Source organism: Mustela erminea, chromosome 12 (assembly GCF_009829155.1).
Source record: "Mustela erminea isolate mMusErm1 chromosome 12, mMusErm1.Pri, whole genome shotgun sequence".
NCBI lineage: Eukaryota > Metazoa > Chordata > Mammalia > Carnivora > Mustelidae > Mustela > Mustela erminea.
Genome location: NC_045625.1, coordinates 5796772 through 5818917, shown reverse-complemented (window position 1 = coordinate 5818917; position 22146 = coordinate 5796772). Strand labels below are relative to the sequence as shown.

The window sequence follows — 22146 nt, the reverse complement described above, 5'->3', positions numbered from 1 at the left end:
GTTTCAGAGTCCCTTCCATAAGTGTCATTTGACATGGCATGATATGATAGATTCAGATGAAGATGGGGGTAGGTTAGGGACACCTGGGTGGCTCAGTTGGTTAAGCCTCTGCCTTCAGCTTAGGTCATGATCTCGGGGTCCTGAGATCCAGTCCCACATCGGGCTCCTTGCTCAGCAGGGAGCCTGCTTCTCTCTCTGTCTCTTCCTGCCACTCTGTCTGCATGTGCTTGCTCTCTCAAATAAATAAATAAAATCTTAAAAAAAAAAAAAAAGTTGGGGGTAGGTTAGGTGAGGGTCCCACCGATAATACTGGCAGATGGTAATACCGAAAAAAAAAATTTTTTTTTTTTTAAATTACAAGTTAATACATGACCATCATTGGGAATTTTAAAAATAGAGAAAAGTATAAAGAAAAAATTGTTGCCTACCATCCTAATCTTTGCATAGTTTGGTGAATTTCTCTCAAATCAGAAGTGTAAATACATTTGCTTTTTTTTTTTAACAAATTTAGCTCTTACTTTAGATCGCTTGGATTTTGCTCTTTGCATTTAATATTCTTCCTGGTTTCTTGAGGCATAATTCACAAATAAAAATTGTATGTATTTAAGCTGTATATACATTGGTATACATTGCATATCAAATCACCACAGTCAAGCTGGTTACCGTGTCCATCGCCTCACATAGTTACCTTTTTGTGTGTGAGAACAAGTGAGGTTTACTTAGCAGATTTCAAGTGCGTAGTACCATATTGTTAACTCTAGTCCCCATGCTGTGCATTAGCTCTCCGAATTATTCATCCTGCGTATCTGGCACTTTGTATGCTTTCACTAACATCTCTCCATTTCCCTCCACGCCCCCTGCCCTACCCTTTGTAACCACGGTTCTGCTCTCTGCTTCTATTAATTCACGTTTTTAAATTACACATGTAAGTGACATCACGCAACATTTGTCTTTCTGTATCTGGCTTATTCTCCTTAGCATGATGTCCTCCAGTTCATCTACACTGTTGCAAATAAGAAGATTTCATTGTTTTTTATTTTATTTATTTATTTATTTTAAGATTTTATTTACTTATTTGACAGATCACAAGTATGCAGAGAGGCAGGCAGGGAGAGAGGAGGAAGCAGGCTCCTCGCTGAGCAGAGAGCCCGATGCAGGGCTTGATCCCAGGACCCCGAGATCATGACCCGAGCCGAAGGCAAAGGCTTAACCCCCTGAGCCACCCAGGCGCCCCGATTTCATTGTTTTTTAAAGCCGAATATTAGTCCGTGCTGTGTGTGTGTGCGCGTGAGTGCGCGCTGGGACACGTGTGGACATTTTCTTTATCCTTTTACACTTGACAGCTCTTTAGGTTGTTTCCATGCTTTGCGATTGTAAATAATGCAGCAAGGACTTGGGAGTGCAACTGTAGCTCTTCAAGATTCTGATTTTATTTCCTTCGGATAGATACCCAGAAGTGGGATTGCTGGATCATGTGATCATCTTATTTTTAGTTTTTTAATGATCTTCTATACTGTTTTCCATAATGACTGTTAAGGTTTCCATTTCCACCAGCAGTGTGCAGGAACCCTCTTTTCCCTATACCTCATCAGCACTTGTTTTCTTTTTTTTAAATATTTTATTTATTTATTTGACAGAGAGGTCACAAGTAGGCAGAGAGGCAGGCAGAGAGAGAGGGAGAAACAGGCTCCCTACAGAGCAGAGAGCCCCATGTGGGGCTCAGTTCCAGGACCCTGGGATCATGACCTGAGCCGAAGGCAGAGGCTTTAATCCACTGAGCCACCCAGGCGCCCCTACGCAGTGATTTCTCATTGTGGTGTTTTGTTTTTTTTTTAAGATTGTATTTATTTGACAGAGAGAGAGATCACAAGTAGGCAGAGAGGCAGGCAGAGAGAGAGAGGAGGAAGCAGGCTCCCTGCCCTTTTTTTTAATCAGGTTCTTTAGGGTTATTGAGGGGGGGTTGTTTTTTGTTTTGCTGTTGAGTGGTTTGAGTTCCTCATGCCATCTGTAAATAGTGATGGTTTTACTTCTTTGCAATGTGGATGTCTCTTACTTCTTTTTCTTGCCTAATTGCTCTGGCTAGGACTTCCAGTACTGGGGTGGTGAGAGTGGGGAACCTTATCTTGTCCTGATTTTAGAGGAAAAGCTTTCAGTGTTTCGCTGTTAAGGGTGACCTGCGTTAATTGGGGGCTTGTCATATGTGGCTTGAAATCTGCTGAGGTACATTTCTTCTGTGCCTGATTCATTGAGAGTCTTTATCACGAAAGGATGTTGTATTTTGTTGAATGCTTTTTTTAAACTTATTGACATGATCATAGGAATTTCTTTCCTTTCAATTTTGTTAATGTGGTATTTCACATTTATTGATTTGCATATATTCACCCATCCTTGCATCCCCGGGGGTGTATGACCTTTGGTCGTGGCATATGACCCTTTCACGTGCTGGTGAATTCAGTTTGGTGGTGTTTTGTTGAGGAGTGTTTCATCTGGGCTTATTAGTGGTATTGGCCTGTGATGTTCTTTCCTCGTAGTGTCCTTATATGACTTTGGTATCAGGATAATGCTGGCCTTGTAAAATGGCTTTGGACGTGTTCCCTCCTCTTCAGTGTTTTTGGAAGAGTTTGAGAGGCTTCTTGTTCCTTTTGCCGCCGCCGTCGCCCCTGTCTGATCGCCCGTTCAGTCTCCTCACTCACTGCCAGTTTGTTCAGTTTTCTCTTTCTTCATGAGCCAGTCTCAGGAGGTTGTATGTTTTTAGGAATTTGTCCCTTATTTCCAGGTCGTTCAGCGCATCTCCTGTTCCGTCGTGATACTTGTGCGTGTTGGGAGGCGGTAGCGTGAAAGTGGCTTTTGCAGCAGATCGGTGTTGACGTCCCAGCTTCACCACTTCCGGTCTGCGTTGTTTTGGGTTGTCATGTCACCCCTGAACTCGTGCTTGCATCCCTGTCGTGGAGCTCCTACTCCATACTATGCTGGACTGCCCAAGGATGAGCTATGACAGGAGAGCCCTTTCTCTGGTGTGGAGATGGGGCATTTGTGTTGTGGTCGTCAGTGTTTAAAATATTCTTCAAAGATGTGTTTTTAATGGCATTGTTTTATCGTGCAACATGATAATACAAAAGTGAGAACAAACAGTAAAGGAGTATAATGTTTATATGGGCAAAACAACTCCTCTGAGCATGCGATTGAAGCATTTCTCCCCCCACATGCCTAGAGAGTACCTACGGTGGTAAACTAAATGAGTTAAGCAATTTTTAACAGGCTTCCATTTGGCTGCACAGCATTTAGATGCTGGTTAAATTAGAACAAGCACACTTGTAAAATTTAAACCTTATGCAATGTCCATGCTAAAAAAAATACTCATTATTAGCCTCTGATTCAGTGAATTTTCACAGCGTAAACACACTTGTACAACCAGCAACAAACAGAATGTTACGAAGCACTTCCAGAACCTCCTTAAGACCCCTTCCTGTAAGCGACCGCACACCTCTCCCTCCCAAGAATCGTCCTCGTCCTGACCTCTGTCCCCATGGGTGATGTCCCCCACATTCATCTCGATTGTACCTGTGGCTCGTTTCACTTCATATCATGTTGTGAGGTTCGTGTATGTTGTGGCACGTGGTGAGAATTTGTTGATTCATTCTGTCTCTCCTGCCCTTCTCATCTGGGCATTCTGCCAGTGTAGGAAGCCATGGTGTGCTAAGGTATCCGTCATATGTAGTTGAATTGATTTCTGTCCTGTGCATCTAGGATGGTAGTAACCTTGTAGCAGCTTTGGGAGAGGCGAGAAAATAGTCACTCAAATCATTTCTTAGAATCCTGAGAAAGGACATGGGCTTTAGCTTTTCTGGGGTTTGTGGTCTGGCAGCCCTCTCCTGCCTTCCAGTGGAGGACTTCTATGATCTGCTTTTCTTGTTCTCCCTGGGAGTTCTGGTATACCACACATGGCTACACCAGGAGATGGAAGTCCGGCAAACATGCTTTAAATGCATACCTGAATCCTAAGAAAATAAGGGAAGTTCCCAGGGGCAAAATAAAGAAATAAATAAATAAAATGTTGAGGGTGTGCGGGTGGGGAGCTGCAATCTTAGTGGGTAAAAGAACATAAGCCAGGGCTGCCCTGAGACACTGCGGAAGCTTGGCCCCTAGAGCCTTGGAGTATGAGCAGTTGGCTGGGAGCAGGAGCCAAAGACTTGGATGGGATTGAGGGGTGGGGGGAAATGCTGGAACCGTGTCCCTCTCCTTAGCCCTTAATATTACAGGACTCTCAGAGCTATAGTCCTTGAATAGAAGAGTGGACTGGGAAACATAACCCTCCTAATGGCTGTAAATGTCTGTTTTAGCTATGTAGGGGGTTACAGTTTATGACTTGTCTGCCAAAGATCTGATCCACAGCCTCTCCTCAGAGGGCTTTGGGGTTTGCGATCAGACTTGGAGACCCAAGTCTAGAAAGAGAAAATCCCCGCTCACACCAAGACCCAGCCTGCTGGGAATGTCCGCAGAGACAGCTGAAGAGCAGAGCTGGAGTCCCCAGAGCATTTCAGTGTGTTGTCAGATGGTTACAATCAAAAGAAACAAAGGGTAGAATTTTTTTTTTTTTAAGATTTTATTTATTTGACAGAGAGTGTGCAAGCACAAGCAGGGATAGCGGCAGAGAGAGAGGGAGAAGCAGGCTCCCCATCGAGCAGGGAGCCCGATGCTGGGCTCGACCCCAGGACCCCAGGATCATGACCTGAGCCGAAGGCAGACACTTAACCTACTGAGCCATCCAGGTGCCCTCAGAGGGTAGAATTTAACAGTTATGAGCAAGATACAAACAGTAGCAAAAATGACTTTGCCAGTTTTAGAAAAGTGCTTAGCTTGGCACCTGGCATTCAGGAGCTACTTCACAACTGTTAGCTTATTGCGGACTTACTGAAGGCGCCCTCATTAGGGCAAATGATTTCTATATAAGACTCAGGACTTGGTCCCCAGGGTGGCTCAGTTGGGTAATCGGCTGCCTTTAGCTGGTGTTTTGATCCCGTGGTCCTGGGATCCAGCCCCGTGTCAGGTTTCCTGCTCAGCGGGGATCCTGCTCCTCCCTCTCGCCCTTCCCCCACTCATTCCTTCTCTCCCTCTCTAAAATGAATAAAAAAAAAATCTTAAAAAAAAATAAAAATAAAACTCATGACTTTACACAGCAGGACATGTCTCCGTGGAGCCTCAACTTGAGAAGTATTCACTAATACGGTTGTCTCGGCCTTGAAATTTGTTGGCTTAGTTGAGATTGGAATCACAACTTTGAGGCCGTTTCAAGCCGCTGTAGTAGGCATTTGCCCACGTGCTCAGTTTCAGTAAATCTCAGGATTATCCTGTGTCCCAGAGATCTGTCTCCAGCTGGCTAGTTTCTGGATTCCTTTTGCATAAGGCTTTGTTTCCTGAAGACCTGTCATATGAAACATCATGTTTAGATGCAAATGTAAAAAAAAATTGTATTATAGATCAGAAGAGTAATGTCAGTCGCCCTTATCCTGCAGTGGGAGGAGCCGGGTTCATAAGACTCATAAAAAGGTTTATAAAAAGGAGTATATTCCGGGGGCAGCTTTGGCCGCTTCTCTCCACCCCACCCCCCACCCACGTATTTTGAGTGCCTGCTGGATTCCAGGCCTTTGCCAGCAGGAAGCTTGTGAGCATGACGAAACCTTGTTCCTCTTTCCCTGCAATTCCCATTCCACTTGATCACCAGGTCAGTCCTGGGACCCTTCCATATGCATGGGCGTGAACTCAATCTATTATGCACCTCCTTCTGCAAAATGGTTGCTATCTTATGAATCTTATCTTATGAGTCTTTTTCAGCTTATGGAGCAAGATAAGGTGTTATACCATATATATTGCCAAGTATATGAAACAGTGACTAGTTAGCTAGATACCATACTTTTCCAGCAAATAAATAGTTTAAATAATCAGGTTAACTTCTCCCTATTAACTAATTCTACCACTCTAAATCTTTTCAGGACGACGTGAGGCATAAGGTTCACCTGAACACCTTTGGATTCTTCAAGGACGGGTACATGGTGGTTAATGTCAGCAGCCTTTCCGTAAATGACCCTGCGGGAGCCACAGACAAGGACACAACCGTAAGTGCCTTCCCAGGAGGTCAAGGGCTTTACACTTCTCTGTTGCTCAGATAGGAGCTTCACCGCACACTTAAATACAAAGTCTCGGAACATAGAGAAAATTAAACTTGTGAACAGGCATCAAATAGTTTTACTTTGAACACGTAAGTTGTAATTCTTAAATAATTTTAGTAATTAGCAACCCCTTTTATAAAATGAATGCTAAGAAAACCATGAGAAGCCTAGGCCAAAGAATCACTTTTTTTGCTCTTCGAGTAAGAAAGGTATGGATGCCAGAGTATTGCGTCGGTATTTACCTCTACTTTTTTTGCCCCCCTTAGATTGGATTCAGCCTGGACCGCACGAAGAATGACGGATTTTCTTCTTATCTGGTGAGCACTACACGTGGGACCTCATCCCTCCCTTCATGTGAGCCCAGGACACTGGGTGAGAGCTCCCTGCTTCTGTCCATGCTCTTTTCTTACGGCGGTGGCTGCTTGGACTACCCGGCATATCCGAGCTGTGGGCACGGTTGTGTTGTTTGGGTTGGAGGTTGGATCATTTATTTGCCTTGTTCTAGTGTGAGTGAATAAGAGGGGTCTTCCTTCCTCAGGATGAAGATGTGAATTACTGTATTTTAAAAAAGCAGTCTGTCTCTGTCACCCTTCTAATCCTAGACATCTCCAGAAGTGAGTAAGTAATTCTCATGTTCCTTCAGTTCCATCCTCAAGTAAAGTTACAGGGAATTCGGTAGTTAAGCTATCATTTACTGAGTGTCCGCCATGTGCCAAATACTGTGCTGAGTGCTGGAGCTTAAGAACATGATGGGGGAGACGGAGGTACCACTCCCAAGGAGCCTGGAGATGGCCAATGGAGGCCAAACACCAATACAGATGATCCCGGCAGTAGAGCGAGATAGTGGGGCAGAGACACTGGTGAATTGCAGAGGAGGAGGCAAGGCTTCAGGCAACTCTGGGCCCAACGAGCCTTCAAGTGAGTGGACTTCACCAGGTAAATAAGGGAAGAGCATTGAAGACAAAGTCAGGGCAGCTTGAAATAGCATGGCATGTTCAACAGAGTAAATTCATTATTTACAGCCAGCTGACATTCAGGGAGAGGGGGAGGCCTCTCCTCCATGAGGCAGGACTAGAGAAGTGCTCCGCTCCAGCTCGACAGTGCTAGCTCAGCTCACGTGTCCATTCAGGCGTGGGGCCTCCCCTGCCCTTTCCTGGCAGGGTGGGATCTTTAGGAAGAGAGAAGAGAGGAAGTGCATCCCGGCAGGCCACTGCTTGTGCCCGCTGCCTCTCCCATGCTCCCCTCAAGTTCACTTTAACATCTTACTGGGTTGTTTATTTTATTTTTAAGTTTTATTTATTTATTTGACAGGCAGAGATCACAAGTAGGCAGAGAGGCAGCCAGAGGCGGGGGAGGGAAGCAGGTTCCCCGCTGAGCAGAGAGCCCGATGAGGGCTCCATCCCAGGACCCTGGGATCATGACCTGAGCCAAAGGCAGAGGCTTTAAGCCACTGAGCCACCCAGGTGCCCCCTTACTGGGTTTTTTGCCCCTTGTTCCGTTCCCCTTGTTGAACACCTTATAGATGCTTAGGGGGAAAATATGTCCATCAGAACCATGTGGTGGCTAGGGACGTAAGCTTCAGAGTGAGAATGCTGGGTCTTCGCCTGGCTGCTTCCGGCCTCACCACTCTTCAGCAAGTTCTTAACCTTCCTGAGTCCGCATTTTAGCAGGTGCACAGAGGAGCTCCTAGAATCTACATCAGGGATTCACAAGGACTGTCTGAGATGATGGGTTTGGATACTGAGACCGTGTGTAACACATGGCACTCAGATACTCAGATGACCATCACATTACCTTGAACTTCTTTTCTTTTCTCTTACTTTGAATGTAGGGTGAGAGTAAGAGCCCCCCCAGAAGCTGGTACACAGTTACCAAAGATCGTCTTCAGCAAGGATGAGAAGGTCCTCGGCCAGAGCCAGGAGCCCGGGGCTAACCCTGTTTCAGCGGGCAACCAGATTCAGCCAAAACAAGGTCAGCTGTCAGGCACAGAACAGCATCTTCTTCCCTGCCCTGCTCTGTAGATTCGTTTTTGTCCCCAAGTGAAAACACACACAGACACCGCATTGATGTTATTTTGGGGGTCATACAAAATTACGTAACCGTTAAAAAGGTGGAAACTGGGGGGAAGGTGGGGAAAAGAAAAGTCGTTCCTTCGTCCTTGCGGCACAAGAACTTGAGTAATCTGTATCCCTTCTGGGCTCTCGGTCTGGAATGTTTGATTTTTTTTTTTTCTGTTTAGATTTTTTAAATTAATTTATTTGAGAGAGAGAAAGCAGAGCAAGCAAGAGAAGCTCCTAGTCATGTTTGTAATTTCCCAAGCATCCCTGTTCATTCAACTTGCAGACAGCTCATTCTTACCAGCCCTTCTGTTACGTGGAGACTGTAATTTGCTCAAGCTTCCGCCTTAAGAAGACATTTCCACTGTCTGCTATTATAAATACAGCTGCATTGGGAATTCTTCATTTGTAGAACTTTGGTCCTATCCAGAACTTTCTTCTTTAGGATGGATTCCCAGAATTGAAATGTTTGGTTCGAAGGATATGAATGCTTTGGAGAATAGTGGTGCCTGTGTTCAGTTCCTTTCCAATGCGTTGTATGAATGGATGCTCCTTTGGGGAAATCTGTAGGACTAGTGCCCACATCACCATGTCCTAGCCTGGACTGGGGTTTTGTTGTGTGTTTGTGTTGATCCCAAAGTAAAAGGCGAGAAGGATATTCTTGGTTTTGCTTTCCTTCTCACTACTGAGGCTGCACTGTATCTCCAGACGGTGATTGGCTAGTTTACATTTATTGCCTCTTTTATTAACTGTCAGCTTTGTCTAATAGTTTAGTTCTTCAAAGAGAACTCACTGTTTATTGTATTATTTATACATTTTTTTTCTCAGCCTATCAAAAATCTAACCCAGATTAAAAGACATGCAGAAATGTTACATCTGTGTGATGGTGTAGCTTTGTGTCTGCACACCATTCCTTTATAGCCCTCATATGCAGGCACTGCGCGGAAAGTGCTCTCTTCCTTCTTTTTTATTCTAAAGTTCTTTCCCGCAGGGAGTTTGAAATCCTGTCTTCCCTATGAAGGCTGTCTCAAGTGAGAATAAGGCACAGACGCCTTCTCTATTCCGTGAATGGAGCCATTGGCGGTCTTAGCACACCTTGCTGTGGGGGAAGAAAAGTATGAATTGTACTAATGTAATTTGCTATTAATTTTTCCATGTGTGTAAATAAATGTTATCTATGTATTTTAAAACAATGATCTGTTCTCAAGCAGGATAACTCAGAGAATGAGGAAGGTCACTCCATGCAGCCTCTCTGACAATAATAGACACGGGATTATTCAGAGATGATTTCCCTGTTGGGACTAAATGTTATCCTTTATTAGAGAGCACTGATCACGTAACACACTTGTTTGCTGCTTCTGCGGCTCAAGAATTATTTTGGAATCTGAGGAGTTGTCTGTGTACAAGATAGCACATGGCCTCACCTTCCGTTAGCTCGAAGTATTTGACATTAGACAAGCTAGAGCCTCAGAAAATGACACTGTAATCAGATACAAGCTGAATCATGCAGTAATATCTTCTAAATGTTTCTGCTTCTAGACAGTGGAAAATCTAAAAGAAGCACAGTAGATTCAAAGGTAAGAACTGACCACCCCCTGTTTTCAGCTTTCCTGGATGTATATGTACATATGTGTGTATGTGTGTGGGGATGTGAGGGGGAGTGGGGGTATGTTTATATATGTCCATGACATAAAGGTACACACATACACATGCCTAATCCGCTGGGGGTTGCTGCCTGTTTGGAGAGAAAATGTTACCAGCTTGGAAGAATTTCAAAGTAACATTGAGTTCTGAGTAGTACAGCACTTGCACAGTAGAGGATCAGACAGTGAGGGGGAGCCCTCAGGAAGGGGAGGAGTCAGGGCTTGGAGTTTGGCGGATTTGTTTGGGGAAAGAGGAAGGAATGTCATAAGCAAAGACTGGAAATGGGAACGAGCATGACAGATCCTTGGGTCTGGCCTATGGGAAGTAAAAGGTGTGTCTTTGGGAGCAGAAAGAGGGATTTTAGATAATAAAAGCCCAGGCACCAGAGGGTATTCATTGATGGCACAGAAAATAGGAAGTCGTCAGGAGGTCTTGATCAGGAAGGACTGTGATGCAGGTGGTGTTTGGGGCAGATGTTCTGAAAGTCATGGGCAGAGCAGCCTCAGAGAGAGAGACAGTGAAATTAGGAGGACCAGGAAGAACACGGTTGTGACGGTACAGATTTAGGGCCGGGGGGACTTGGAGTCTTGGAATGTGGGTAAAGAACGGGGCCGGTGTTGGGGGCGGAGGAGGAAGGAAGCAGGTGTTTGTTTGTTTGTTTTTGTTTTAGTAGAAGAATAGATGGTAGAAGTAGCAGAAGGAAAAAATTGGGAACATTTTGGGTTGGGATCTCTTGATTTTTCAGTAAGGGGGCATCCAGATGGCAGTATTCTGTTTTTACAGCTGTTTTGAAGTGTAATTGACATCCAGTAACTTACGCATATTTAAAGTGACAGTTTGCTAAGTTTTGACTTGAGTGTACCCCAGAGAAGCCGCCACCACCACAAAATGGTGAACATATTTATCACCCCACAGGGTTCTCTTGCCCCTCCTTCCTCCCGTCCTCAGCCGCCGATCTGCCTCTGTAGATGAGTGATTAGAACTTGACGGAAGGGCCCTATTCGGCACTGCTCTCTTTGTCTTCTTTGACTCAGCGGAATTCTTTTGAGTTCATCCATGTTGTTGGGTGTAGGTCTTTCCTTCTCATTCCTGGAGTTAGTCCACTGTACCAGTGACAGTAATACGCTCCTCATTTGAAATTGGGAATGGTGTCCAGGTGAAGTGTCGGGATAAGACCTTGGTTGGCATCCGTAGTCCTCCTGAAGCTATAAGAATGGAGACATGCTCCAGGGGGATCAGGGTGGGGGGGAGGGAATAGGGGGCTAGTGGGGGGCAGAAGAGATCACTGAGAAAAGGAAGCGGGTGAGGAAGTTTCTTTCTCCGTGAAAGGGGATCGCAGACGTCTCGAAAGGACGGTGAGTTCTATTTCCAGAGAGCTTCTGAAGGTCGGCAAATTGAAGATTTAAGAAGGATGTGCTTTTGTTTGTTTTAATTTTTTTTATTAGTACATTTTCTGCCAGTATCATCCTAAAACAGGTTGTTGTGGCTTTCTTTTTCAGGCAACGGGAGAAAAATCCTTTTCTGTTCACAATAGTGATGGGGCAGTTTCTTTTCAGGTATGTCTTCTCTTTGAGTAATCTTCATCGGATTTATCTCTGTAGTGTAAAGGGTGAATTTGCAAAGGAATTTTGAATTTAGGAATAATAATTTAGTTATTCTACAGATCAGTCACTCAAATGTAGTAGTAGCCCTCTCCATAGCAAACCCACAAGGTAGGTATTGTTACCCACTACTTAGCTGATCATGTCTCTGAGAATGAGTGACTTTGTGAATGTCCAATGTGAGTAACAAGGCCCGCATCTGCCTGGCTGTCCCCACCCTGCTGCTCTTTAATCCCATGCTGCCTCCCATTTGGAGTGTGTTAGAAGCACAGAATTCTTTTTCTTTCTTTCTTTCTTTTTTTTTTTTTTTTACTTTATTTTTTTATTTACTTACTTATTTATTTGATAGAGATCACAAGTAGTCAGAGAGTCAGGCAGGGAGAGCCGAGGAAGCAGGCTCCCCGCTGAGCAGAGAGCCCCATGCCGGGCTGATCCCAGGACCCTGAGACCATGACCAGAGCCGAAGGCAGAGTCTTAACCCACCGAGCCACTCAGGAGAAGCACAGAATTCTGTACCTAGAAGGACCACTCGTGATTGTTTAGGATGCTGGTAGGATTTTAGAGATGTGTTCACCAAGGGTCAATGGCGTTCAGTGACCTGCCCACCTGGCCCCGTTCTTCATACCACAGCCACAGCCTGTGGTTGGGGTAGGACATTGGATAGGGTCTCAGCACCCACTTAGTGGCTGATGACCTTAGCTCTCTTAACTCCTGGATCTTGTCTTTAATCATCTAAGAGTGAATAGTGATGGCACCTATCTCATTGGGTTATTATAAGTATTTTTTTTAACATAAAAGTGCTTTAGAAGCACTGTACAAATAATCATTTAACGTTAATTTGTAAGAATCACTACCCCATTTCTAACCAGTTTTCATTAATTAAGGTATAATTTGCTTAGAGTGAAATGCACAGGTCTTAAATATGTCGTTCGATCAGTTCCAACAAATGCATGCATCTGTGCCTCCCACTCTCTACCACGAGTCTCTATGTTTTTACCCCCTCAGTGTCCCCCATCCCTGCATCCCCTGTTCTGATCTCTTTCAGCATACTTTATTTTGCCTAACAGTTTTTACACGGTCTTTAAATTTAGTGACCATAGGAATTAATAGCTCATTGAGAGCCTGTGGATGCTTCCCACCTGCCTCAGAGCAAAAGCTCCAGCCCTTCCTGGTCTGCAAGGCCATATAGTCTGCTGGCTGCAGTCTCCTCTTCGACCTTGGCTCCTGTTTCCGATCCAGCCACAGAGCCCACCTCGCTGCTCCTAGAAATGATGAGGCCTCAGGCTCTGCCCTGACTGTACCCGCAGGCAGGAATGCTTGTCCCTCAGAAGCCAGTGATTAATATCTTCCTCTTTCAGGCCTTTGCTCAAATGTCATAATCTCAGCAAAGCTTCCTCGGTTCATCCTGGTTTAAATGCAGCTTCTTTCCCTCCCTCCTCCTGCTGGTTTCCCCTTGACACTTCTTTCCAACACTGCTCTGTACTCATTTATTATGCTTATTTTCTGTGGCTCCCTTTAGAGGGTGGCCATGAGGGAGAGGGTTTTTTAAATTTGTTTTCTTTCTCATGCAAACGAAATCCCTAATCTTGGGCCTGGCCTGTAATAATAGCCCGTCCATTAGTAGTAATGGGGCCCTTGGAGTGGGTGTGGCGCGCTCACACACGGTCATTATCTCTGTTCGTCCTCCCAGCAGCTCTATGGAGGAGGCACTGTTATTACTCCCTTTTACAGATCAGGGATCTGAGGCTCAGAGAGGTTAAGTAACTTGCCCAAGACCCAGGTTTCTCTGACTCCAAGGCCCATCCTTGTGTTTAATCACTTTTTTACTGCCTCCTTAAGAAAATACAAAAGGTACTTTTTTCTCTTTTCTTTCTCTCACTTTGAAGTGCTTATTAAGGGCGTGTAGGTGGCCCACTTGGTTGGGTGACTGCCTTTGGCTCAGGTCATGATCTGGGGTCCTGGGATCGAGTCCTACATCTGGCTCCCCCTGCCCGGCGGGGAGTCTGCTTCTCCCTCTTCCTCTGTCTGCCACTCCCCTTGCTTGTGCTCTCGCTCTCAAATAAATAAATAAAATTTAAAAAATGAAGTGGGGGCGCCTGGGTGGCTCAGTGGGTTAAAGCCTCTGCCTTCAGCTCAGGTCATGATCCTAGGGTCCTGGGTTTAAGCCCCGCATCAGGCTCTCTGCTCAGCAGGGAGCCTGCTTCTCTTCCTGACTCTCTGCCTACTTGTGATCTCTGTCAAATAAAGAAATAAAATCTTTTTTTATAAAAAGTTCTTAATAAGGTAATTTTTTTGAAATTTCTTGTAGCCTTTAAAAAAAAAATCACCAAGGAAAGCATGATAGGATACACTTACTTGTCAGTGACTAAAGCTTTGTGTTAGGGGGAGTGTCGTCATTAAGGACATTGAGATAACCGGTTCACAGGCTTCTCAGGCCACAGGAAACAGGCAGTGTACGGATAGTCTGCCTCTTCCCTGGCTTCCCTTCTCCTTGTAATGAAGTTTGTAGGTGACACCTTGCTGTTCTGCTACTCAGTATCCTGATTTTGGACAAGGAAGTCATTGTGAGCTTTTCTGCTCTATCCACAGAGCAGAGATGATATTTTATCTTCCTAAAGCAGGAAAGGGGCTGTTAGCTCTTATTCCCACTCTAAAACATAGACTTTTTTTTTTTTTTTTTTTAAAGGTCAGGTACCTACTCTGATCAACCATGAAGATTATACAGACCTTTTAAAAAATAGCTATTTCTTAGAAACTTCATATGATTCTTATTTTTGGAACTAAAAGTTACTGTGTTTAGAAGCGTATTCTGGCTCCCCCCTGTGTGGACTACATTGCTGAGTTCAGGACATAATTTAACAAAGTAATAATTTCACCTTGAATATTCTTGGTATTTTATTTCTGTTTACTTGTCAAATGTCTCTTTCTTCCGTACCCTTTTTTTTTTTTTTAAGATTTTATTTATTCATTTGACAGAGATCACAAGTAGGCAGAGAGGCGGCAGAGAGAAAGAGGAAGCAGGCTCCCTGCTGAGCAGAGAGCCCGATGAGGGCTCCATCCCAGGACCCTGGTATCATGACCTGAGCCAAAGGCAGAGGCTTGACTGACTGAGCCACCCAGGCACCCCTTCCCTGTCCGTTTTAACTGGGTGCTGTAGTATGCTTGCAGAAGAGCACATAGTATTTATGTCAAGTACAAATGATTATAAATAATAACTTTGTAACCATCATGGAGACCAAAAATAGAATAGTGACAGCACCCCAGAGACCCTGTGTGACCCTCACATCCCTACCCAGCTGTTAAGAAAAGCATCATTCCCATCAGTTCCTGGCTTCTCTTTACAGTTTATCATGTATGTAAGCAGCACATTTTAGGCTTCTACCAAAATGCTCCATAGAGTTGACCAAGGAGTCGTATTCTGTGGTCTTATATATAAAATGTCTGGACTTACATTAAACTTCATTTGTACCCATGAAACATGTGAGAAACGAGAAAATGTGCCCATGTAGAAAACGTAGCCTCTCTCTTGCCTGAAATCACAGGAGTCAGTTTTAATGAGGGAATATTTGTCCTTTACCTTTTCAAGTAGCAGAGGAGCCTCCTTTTTTTCCAGGAGTATTTTTTACCTAAAGAGCAAAAGAGTATGTTGACTTGGAAATAAGGTACCTGTTTCATAGATTATTTCTGCAGTCTTCAGCAGGAGCCACAGCGGGTAGGGGATTCTGGGTCAAAATGAGGTTGTAGAACCTCAGTGGTGGGTATGGAGGTGTTCCCTGAGCGGTTCTGATCCCTTTTCCTGCTACCTTGAAAATTATTATAACAGAATACTGAGATGGAATCACAGAATGAGAAAACATCTGTTTATTTTACTTTGGATTTTTTTTTTTTTAACATTTTACTTATTTAATAGAGAGAGACAGCGAGCGAGCCAGCATGAGCAGGGGGAGGGGAGAGGCATGGGAGAGGGAGAAGCAGGCGCCCCGCTGACCAGAGAACCCAATACAGGGCTTGATCCCAGGACTCCAGGATCCTGACCTGAGCCAGAGGCAGGTGCATAACTGACTGAGCCACCCACGTGCCCCAAAAACATCCGTTTCTGCTCTGGGAGAATCTGATAAGAAATTAAGAAATCTGTATTTTTTTCTGTCCATAACATTCATAATCTCTAAGATTTAAGCATTTAGCTGAGGACTTGGGTACTCTTCAATTTTTGTCTTCTTCACTTTCAGTTTTTCTTTAACATCAGCACCAATGACCAAGAAGGCCTCTACAGTCTTTATTTCCATAAATGCTCTGGGAACGAAGTGCGGTCTGGCGACAAGTTTTCCTTCAGTCTTGATGTGAGTACTGTACGGAAGGTGTTCCATGTGGATTTTGTCAGCCCTGTAAAATGTGAGACACATAATTTCATTGTAAGAGTAGGTTTTAACAGCACTTAAATAGAGTAGGAGAAAAATGTGGCCAGAATCCCATCTCTGCAGAGGATTCACAAAAAAATACAAAGCAACGTGGGATGTTTTTACACTTGAACCGGTGCGTTAGGAATGTGGTTGTTACCTGCTGGTGCTTCCTTAGCCAAGTGAAGCAGCTTTGGTGACAAATTGCAGACTATGGGATGATCTGTTCCTGAAAAGTAAACATTAATTTCATGTCTGTTTCAGATTGAGATCACAGAGAAGAACCCTGACAGCTACCTGTCCGCAGGAGAGATCCCCCTCCCTAAATTATACATATCTATGGCCTTTTTCTTTTTCCTTTCTGGGACCATCTGGATTCACATCCTTCGAAAACGAAGGTGAGTTGTGACTTCCTCGGGCCATCCGGCGTGGAGTGTGTTCAGAGGTGCATAATTTCACCTTCTGCTGGCTTCTTAGCCTCAGAGGGATTGGCCCCGGCAACCTTGTCCTCTTCCACGGGCGTCTTCCCTGTAACAGGGAGACTGTGCGAGCCTTGCCGTGGTGTGGGGAGCCTTTGCATGCCCTGGTGTTTGTTTACTTCCCTTTGCTTTGTTTAAAACGCAGATCCAAATATTTTAATAATAGACAAAACAAAACGTATAAGCAAGTGTTTCCATGGTGACGGTGTTAGGGTCCAGGACTCAGTGAGTTCATCGATCCCATTTGGGGGCTGTTTGTTCAGGAAAGAGGTTAGCGACAGTGGCCCGCTGCCTGCCGAGAGCAGGGCATTGCTGCTCGGTGCTGTGTCTGCTCAGAGCCTGACGGGGGAGAAGTGTTGGCTTCCAGAAGCTTGTTACTAGAGGGAACTCACTCCAAGCCCACCTGCCTGGCTCTTGGCCTTTCTTCTGAAACCTGAAGGCTTTACTTGCCTATACTCAGTTCTTAAAGGGAGCACCTGCGTGTGCGGTGGTGGGGCACGGGGTCCTGAGTGTTCAAATCTGTCTCCTTCCAACCAGGAAACAGAATAAAATACTAATTTCCAGTTAGAGAATAGTGTGAAGTACTTGTTATAAGGCCCATAAACTAAGTTAAATGATGGTGTGGGACTATGGGATCATAATGTGGATTAATTTAAATTCATAAAATAGGCACCCAAATTGTTCTTTCTGTGGAGCGTTGGGCAGAAATTGAGACTTCTCTAGTCCCCGGTGGCCTGACTATCGTGCGGGAGTGGGGAGCTCTGGCTGGGACAGCGCTGGTTCTTACTTGGCATAAGATTTGTTCCGCTCACCAGATGGGAAGAGCTACTTGTTTACTTGTGAAGAACCCTGCACGGTCATGGTTGGACTAGGCAATCAGGCAGCCTTTAATAAGAAAAGAAGAATCTTACCAATTCAGGCTATAAAAAGGTTTTTAAATAAAGATTTGCTTCTGCCTTTATTAGAAAAGTAAGAAGTGGGAGCCCAAGGCCCAATTTCAAGTGTAAACATGGATAGCTCCCACCTGCGTGACTCCCTTCACTCCCCGAGCCACAAAACTGGGACAGGGTCATTGCCCCACTTTCCTCTAAGGGTCTGGGAGCCTTAGGTGTGTTACGTGATTGTCCCTGAAATACTGTGTTCTGGAGGCCTTTGCAGATCAGGGTGCTATGCAGATCGGAGGTACGTAAAAGACAGTTGACCAGGCAGGTGTTCAGCGGTATTTTCGTTCCGTGTATTTAGTGATATAACAGTCACTATCACTGGTTCACTTACGTAAAATTGTGGGAAGTTTTAACTCCGTGGTTAAATGAGGCCGACCTACTTTGTGCAGCACGTGTTAGCTTCTTGCTGAAGGGCAGTAGACACAACCAGGGTGTGTAATGTAAGCCTTCCGCCCCGTCCCATGTGTTTCCCGGAGACCTACAGGCCGTGCTGTCGGGTTGGAAATTTGAGTGAGGTAAAGGATGTGACTCCAAGGCTTCGTGCATTTCAGAGGCTCACAGTCCCTTACTGCTGGAAGGAGCTGGGAGATCTTTGCCTCGCCTTCTGGAGGTCTTGAGAGGGGAAAAGAGAGACACGGCTGGCGACACCTGCCAGAGCTGTGAGCGGCGCCCACATCTACTTGCCGCCCATTAAGCAGCTCCTCTCTGCTCTCTGGGTGCTGCCCTGGGCCCCTGAGCGTGGGAAGGGGAAGACGGCCGATCGCTTTTCGGTGCCCGCTCCTTGCCCCATCAGGCCCCTGATGCCGGTAGTTTCTGCTCATCATCCAGCTGCCCCATTTTCAGGAGAGGTTAGCGAGGCTTAGAAGGGTTAAGGTGGCCAGTGTAGAACCTGTATTCGTGCCAAGCTGCTGTGGCTGTGGAGCGTGTGTTCCCCCACACATCACTGCCCTGTGGCTGATGTCTCAGCGAGGGTGCCGGGGCGCGGGAGCGAGCGCCGGGCTCGGCACTGTGCGCTTTTTGCACTCTGGGTACCCAGGGTTCTCAGTGTGGTTCGGGAGGGACAGACTCCTCTGGCCTTGACTTCCTTCTTGACCTTCAAGTAGGTAGGCCCCAGACAGGAAAGTACCAGGGAGGAAACCAGCCCGGAAAGGGAGTTGCGTCAGTTGGTGACACGCCCGCCTTATCATTGGCGCAGGGCCCCTCCTCTTCATTTCCCCTTCATTTCCGACCCCTCGCTCGGGCTTCTCGCAGCTGCTCACACGCAGGTAATAGGTGGTGTTGGGCATGCGCGTATTCTTATAAATAGCTCGTGTTTATTGATAGTGCCTGTGTTTTTAACTTCTATAAACCATACTATCTGCAGATACTGTTTTCATTTTTCATGCAGTAGTATCTTTCTTAAGACCTAATTACATTGCCGTGTGTCCGTCTAGTTCATTAACTTCTAGCTACTCCATAGTGTGTATCCCCACATTCTACTTATCCCTCCCTTTCGTGAGGCTCGGCCTCCATACCCTGGCTCCCCCAAACAGTGTGGCCATGACCTCCCACCCCTACCCTGGCCTTGTCCCATTATGGCTCTCTCGGGGGTACACTCCCAGAAGAAGGTGCCCTGGGTATGGGGTAAATTCTTACTTAATTTCATTGAATGCTGCCGGGTCACCTCTGCTAGTTTCTACTTCTGCCCATGGGGCAGCAGGGCTCTTGTCTCCCTGTGTACCAACACTGACATCTTATTTTTGGCCAGTCTGATGGGTATAAACTGGTACTTCATTTTATTTTTCATTTTCCTAAATACCAATGATGTGAAATATCTTTCTAGGGACTTGCTGACCCTTTGGGTTACCCTTTTTTTTTTTTTGTTTAAGATTTTATTTATTTATTTTACAGACAGAGATCACAAGTAGAGAGGCAGTCAGAGAGAGAGAGAAGCAGGCTCCCTGCTGAGCAGAGAGCCTGATGAGGGGATTGATCCCAGGACCCCGAGATCGTGACCTGAGCCGAAGGCAGAGGCTTAACTCACTGAGCCACCCAGGCGCCCCTTGGGCTCCCCTTCTTATGACCGTTGTTAGGCTTTGCATATTTTTCTGTTGGGTTTTCTGTCATTTTCTTGTTGCTTCACAGGAGTTTCTTGGATATTTTGGATATCAGTCCTTTTTCTGTCTTAGACATTGCCAATTTCTTCTCCCAGTCTGTTAAACTTGTCTGGGGTATTCATTGTTGAATGAAAGTCTTTAATATTAATGGAGTTAGAGCTCTCTAATTATAATCTTTTGGGCCGTGGGTCTTGGAAGAAGCCTTTCCCTACTCCAAGGTCACAAAAGGTGTGTATTGTGTTTAGCACTGGAATCCTTCTGGAGTGCTCCGCTGTGGAACTGTGAAGTGGGGAGCCAGCAGTGTGTGTATGTACGCACGCAGTTCTGAGCTGATTTTCCCTGCGCCGGTTTTTAAATAGTCCTTCCCGTTCCTCCTTATTTGCTGCCCCCGTATCGCTCCTATGTCAGGCCTCCATGTGTCAAGCTCTCTGTTCTATGTCAAGCTTTCTGTTTTGTTGGCTCACTTGTCCGATGCTATACCCGTTCCACATGTTTGCCTGCTGTGGCTTTGCAGAACATCTTGATGTCTGAGAGTGTGAGTTTCCTCTGTGGCTCTAAGGCAAGTTTTATGTACTTTAAGAGTTCTACATTTGTCTCCCAAATGGTCTGGTGTCCTAGGACATTAGTCCCAGGGTGAGGAGGCAGCCCAAAGGTGGACGGGTGTCTGTGTAGGCACGGCGGTGGGAGCCGACACTTTCCCCTGCTGGCCTGGTGTGTCTGGCGGGCCTTGGTCCTGCATGCCGCCTGGCTCCTCCTGCCCCACTCTGGGCCACCGCTCGCCCCCACAGCCAAGTTTGGGCACCTTCTGTTTCCCCAGGGGCTTCTTGCCAGTTTTGTAGATCCCGCCGCCTCATGCTTGACTCTGGGGCCTTTCCAGGGTGTTTTCTGGGCACAAAGCTGGCAAGCTGCACGGGTTCCCATCTTATCAGGAGCTGGAACTCGTCCTGTCTGGCTTCAGTGCCTAACAAACACTACTCCAGTCACAACACAGACTGCACGAGAGGGGACTCTGGGGCTTTGTCAGGGCTGTTTCTGTTGGCAGAAATGAGGTCTCCAAAGGGCTTCATGGGTGTGGTTTGCTTAGATAATATTTAGTGCCTCCTTGTAAATGCATCTGATGCCCGGAGCTTTAGCCATCCTTTGGAGGGTGGGGGAATGGAATATTGGTTTTGTTTTTTTTTGTTTTTTGGTTTTTTTAAAGATTTTATTCATTTATTTGAGAGAGGGGGGAGGAGCATGGAGGGAGAGTGAGAGAGAAGCAGGCTCCCTGCTGAGCAGAGCGCCTGATGCGGGGCTCGATCCCAGGACCCTGAGATCATGACCTGAGCCGAAGGCAGATGCTTAACTGACTGAGCCACCCAGGCGCCCCTGGGATATTCCTTTAATTCGTTCTCTCCATTTTTATAGGAATGACGTATTTAAAATTCACTGGTTGATGGCGGCTCTTCCTTTCACGAAGTCTCTTTCCTTGGTGTTCCACGCGGTATGTATTCACGTTTCCGGTCATTTACGAAATGAGGTACGGTGTCTCTACAGTCAGAAAAAACGAAGTGGGAGGAAGGGGAGCTAGGTCAGTGGGAAAAAAGATGAGGGTAGACCTTCTCTCATGAGGCATTTGGTGTGGGAGGGGCCGTCACAGGGATAAATCCTGACACCCTCAGTGACCTGAGCCCGGAGACCGCTTCCAGCACACGCACATAGCCAGAGATTTCCTAGACCCTTCCTTGTTTTTGTTCCTTTTTGTTTGTTTGTCTTTTCTCAAGATTAGAGTGCCACCTGCCACATTGTTTCTGTGGCTTGATTTTTCTCCTTCCCCATGTGCCCATTTGATATGAAGCTTGGTGTGAGCGTACTTATTTGAGGGAACAGTGATGCTCTACACCTGGAGGCATGTGAGTTGCGCTTGCACTTGGAGTAGTTGGTCTGGCTGCGGAGTGAAGTGCACCTGCCCGCGGGAGGAAGGTCACAGCTGCCCAGTGGCACCCGCCAGCTGCACTTGGGAGGGTGACAGTCTCCAGACACGCGCTGTCCTGCCCTTCAGAGTGTTGGCATCAGAGGCGTAATGATGTATGCGGTACAGTCTCTGGAAATGACAGTTACTTGGATAATTTCCCATTTGGATCTAAGTGAAAAGAATCTTTCTGGAACTTGGTTGGTAATGAATGACAAGACCCTTGAGTCACTTCAGTGTCTAGATAGCTGTTCGTGACAGGATGAAAGGTCCACAAAGACATCAGTGCTGACGTTTGTGAGTTGTGGCAGGAAGCATCCCGAGTGCACTACTGAGACTGGCCTCTTCAATTAAAATATGCTGGTGGCTTTAAGTAGCTCGAAGTGCACAGATATTTTTCAAAAAGACAAAACAACAGCACAGGGGAAACTGCGTGACTCCACCTGGATTTTTTTTTTTTTTTTTTCCTTTTTTCTGGTTGGAGCCCCATGTGGGATTCGATCCCAGGACCCTGGGATCATGACCTGAGCTGAAAGCAGATGCTTCACTGGCTGAGCCCCCCAGGCATCCTGGTCCTTGGGGATTTTAAAGAAAATAACAGGCAGCTCTCTGCCCGTGTGAATCTCCTGCCTCAAGAGAGGGACCTGGCCTGTGTGCTGGTGGTGTCGAAACTTGTGGCAGGTTTCTCGTGCTGCCTGACCTTGGCAGTGCCTTCACGTGCTGGATTGTGAATTGACAAGTGAGGTATTAGCGGCTGGGGTGAGGGGAGACCCCCCACCACCACCACATGGTGAGGTGCTGTGGTGGCAC

The 22146-nt window shown here is 46.0% G+C and overlaps 1 protein-coding gene and 1 long non-coding RNA gene across 2 annotated transcripts in view; one reads left to right on the top strand and one right to left on the bottom strand.

The window, feature by feature from the left end:
- The window catches only part of GPR107 (G protein-coupled receptor 107), a 76314-nt gene that overhangs the window by 18011 nt on the left and 36157 nt on the right, over nt 1-22146 (top strand). The window contains exons 2-10 of the mRNA XM_032306529.1: nt 5991-6113; nt 6434-6484; nt 6706-6785; nt 7999-8138; nt 9764-9801; nt 11368-11424; nt 15699-15809; nt 16131-16264; nt 20793-20868. Coding sequence (XP_032162420.1) covers nt 5991-6113; nt 6434-6484; nt 6706-6785; nt 7999-8138; nt 9764-9801; nt 11368-11424; nt 15699-15809; nt 16131-16264; nt 20793-20868 — 810 coding nt within the window. The remainder of the gene's footprint in view (nt 1-5990; nt 6114-6433; nt 6485-6705; nt 6786-7998; nt 8139-9763; nt 9802-11367; nt 11425-15698; nt 15810-16130; nt 16265-20792; nt 20869-22146) is intronic.
- Nucleotides 1763-15077, bottom strand: LOC116570038. Its single transcript, XR_004277262.1, has 3 exons — nt 15010-15077; nt 10650-10651; nt 1763-1793 (listed from the first exon to the last, which is right to left on the bottom strand). It is a non-coding gene; the product is annotated as an uncharacterized LOC116570038 (long non-coding RNA).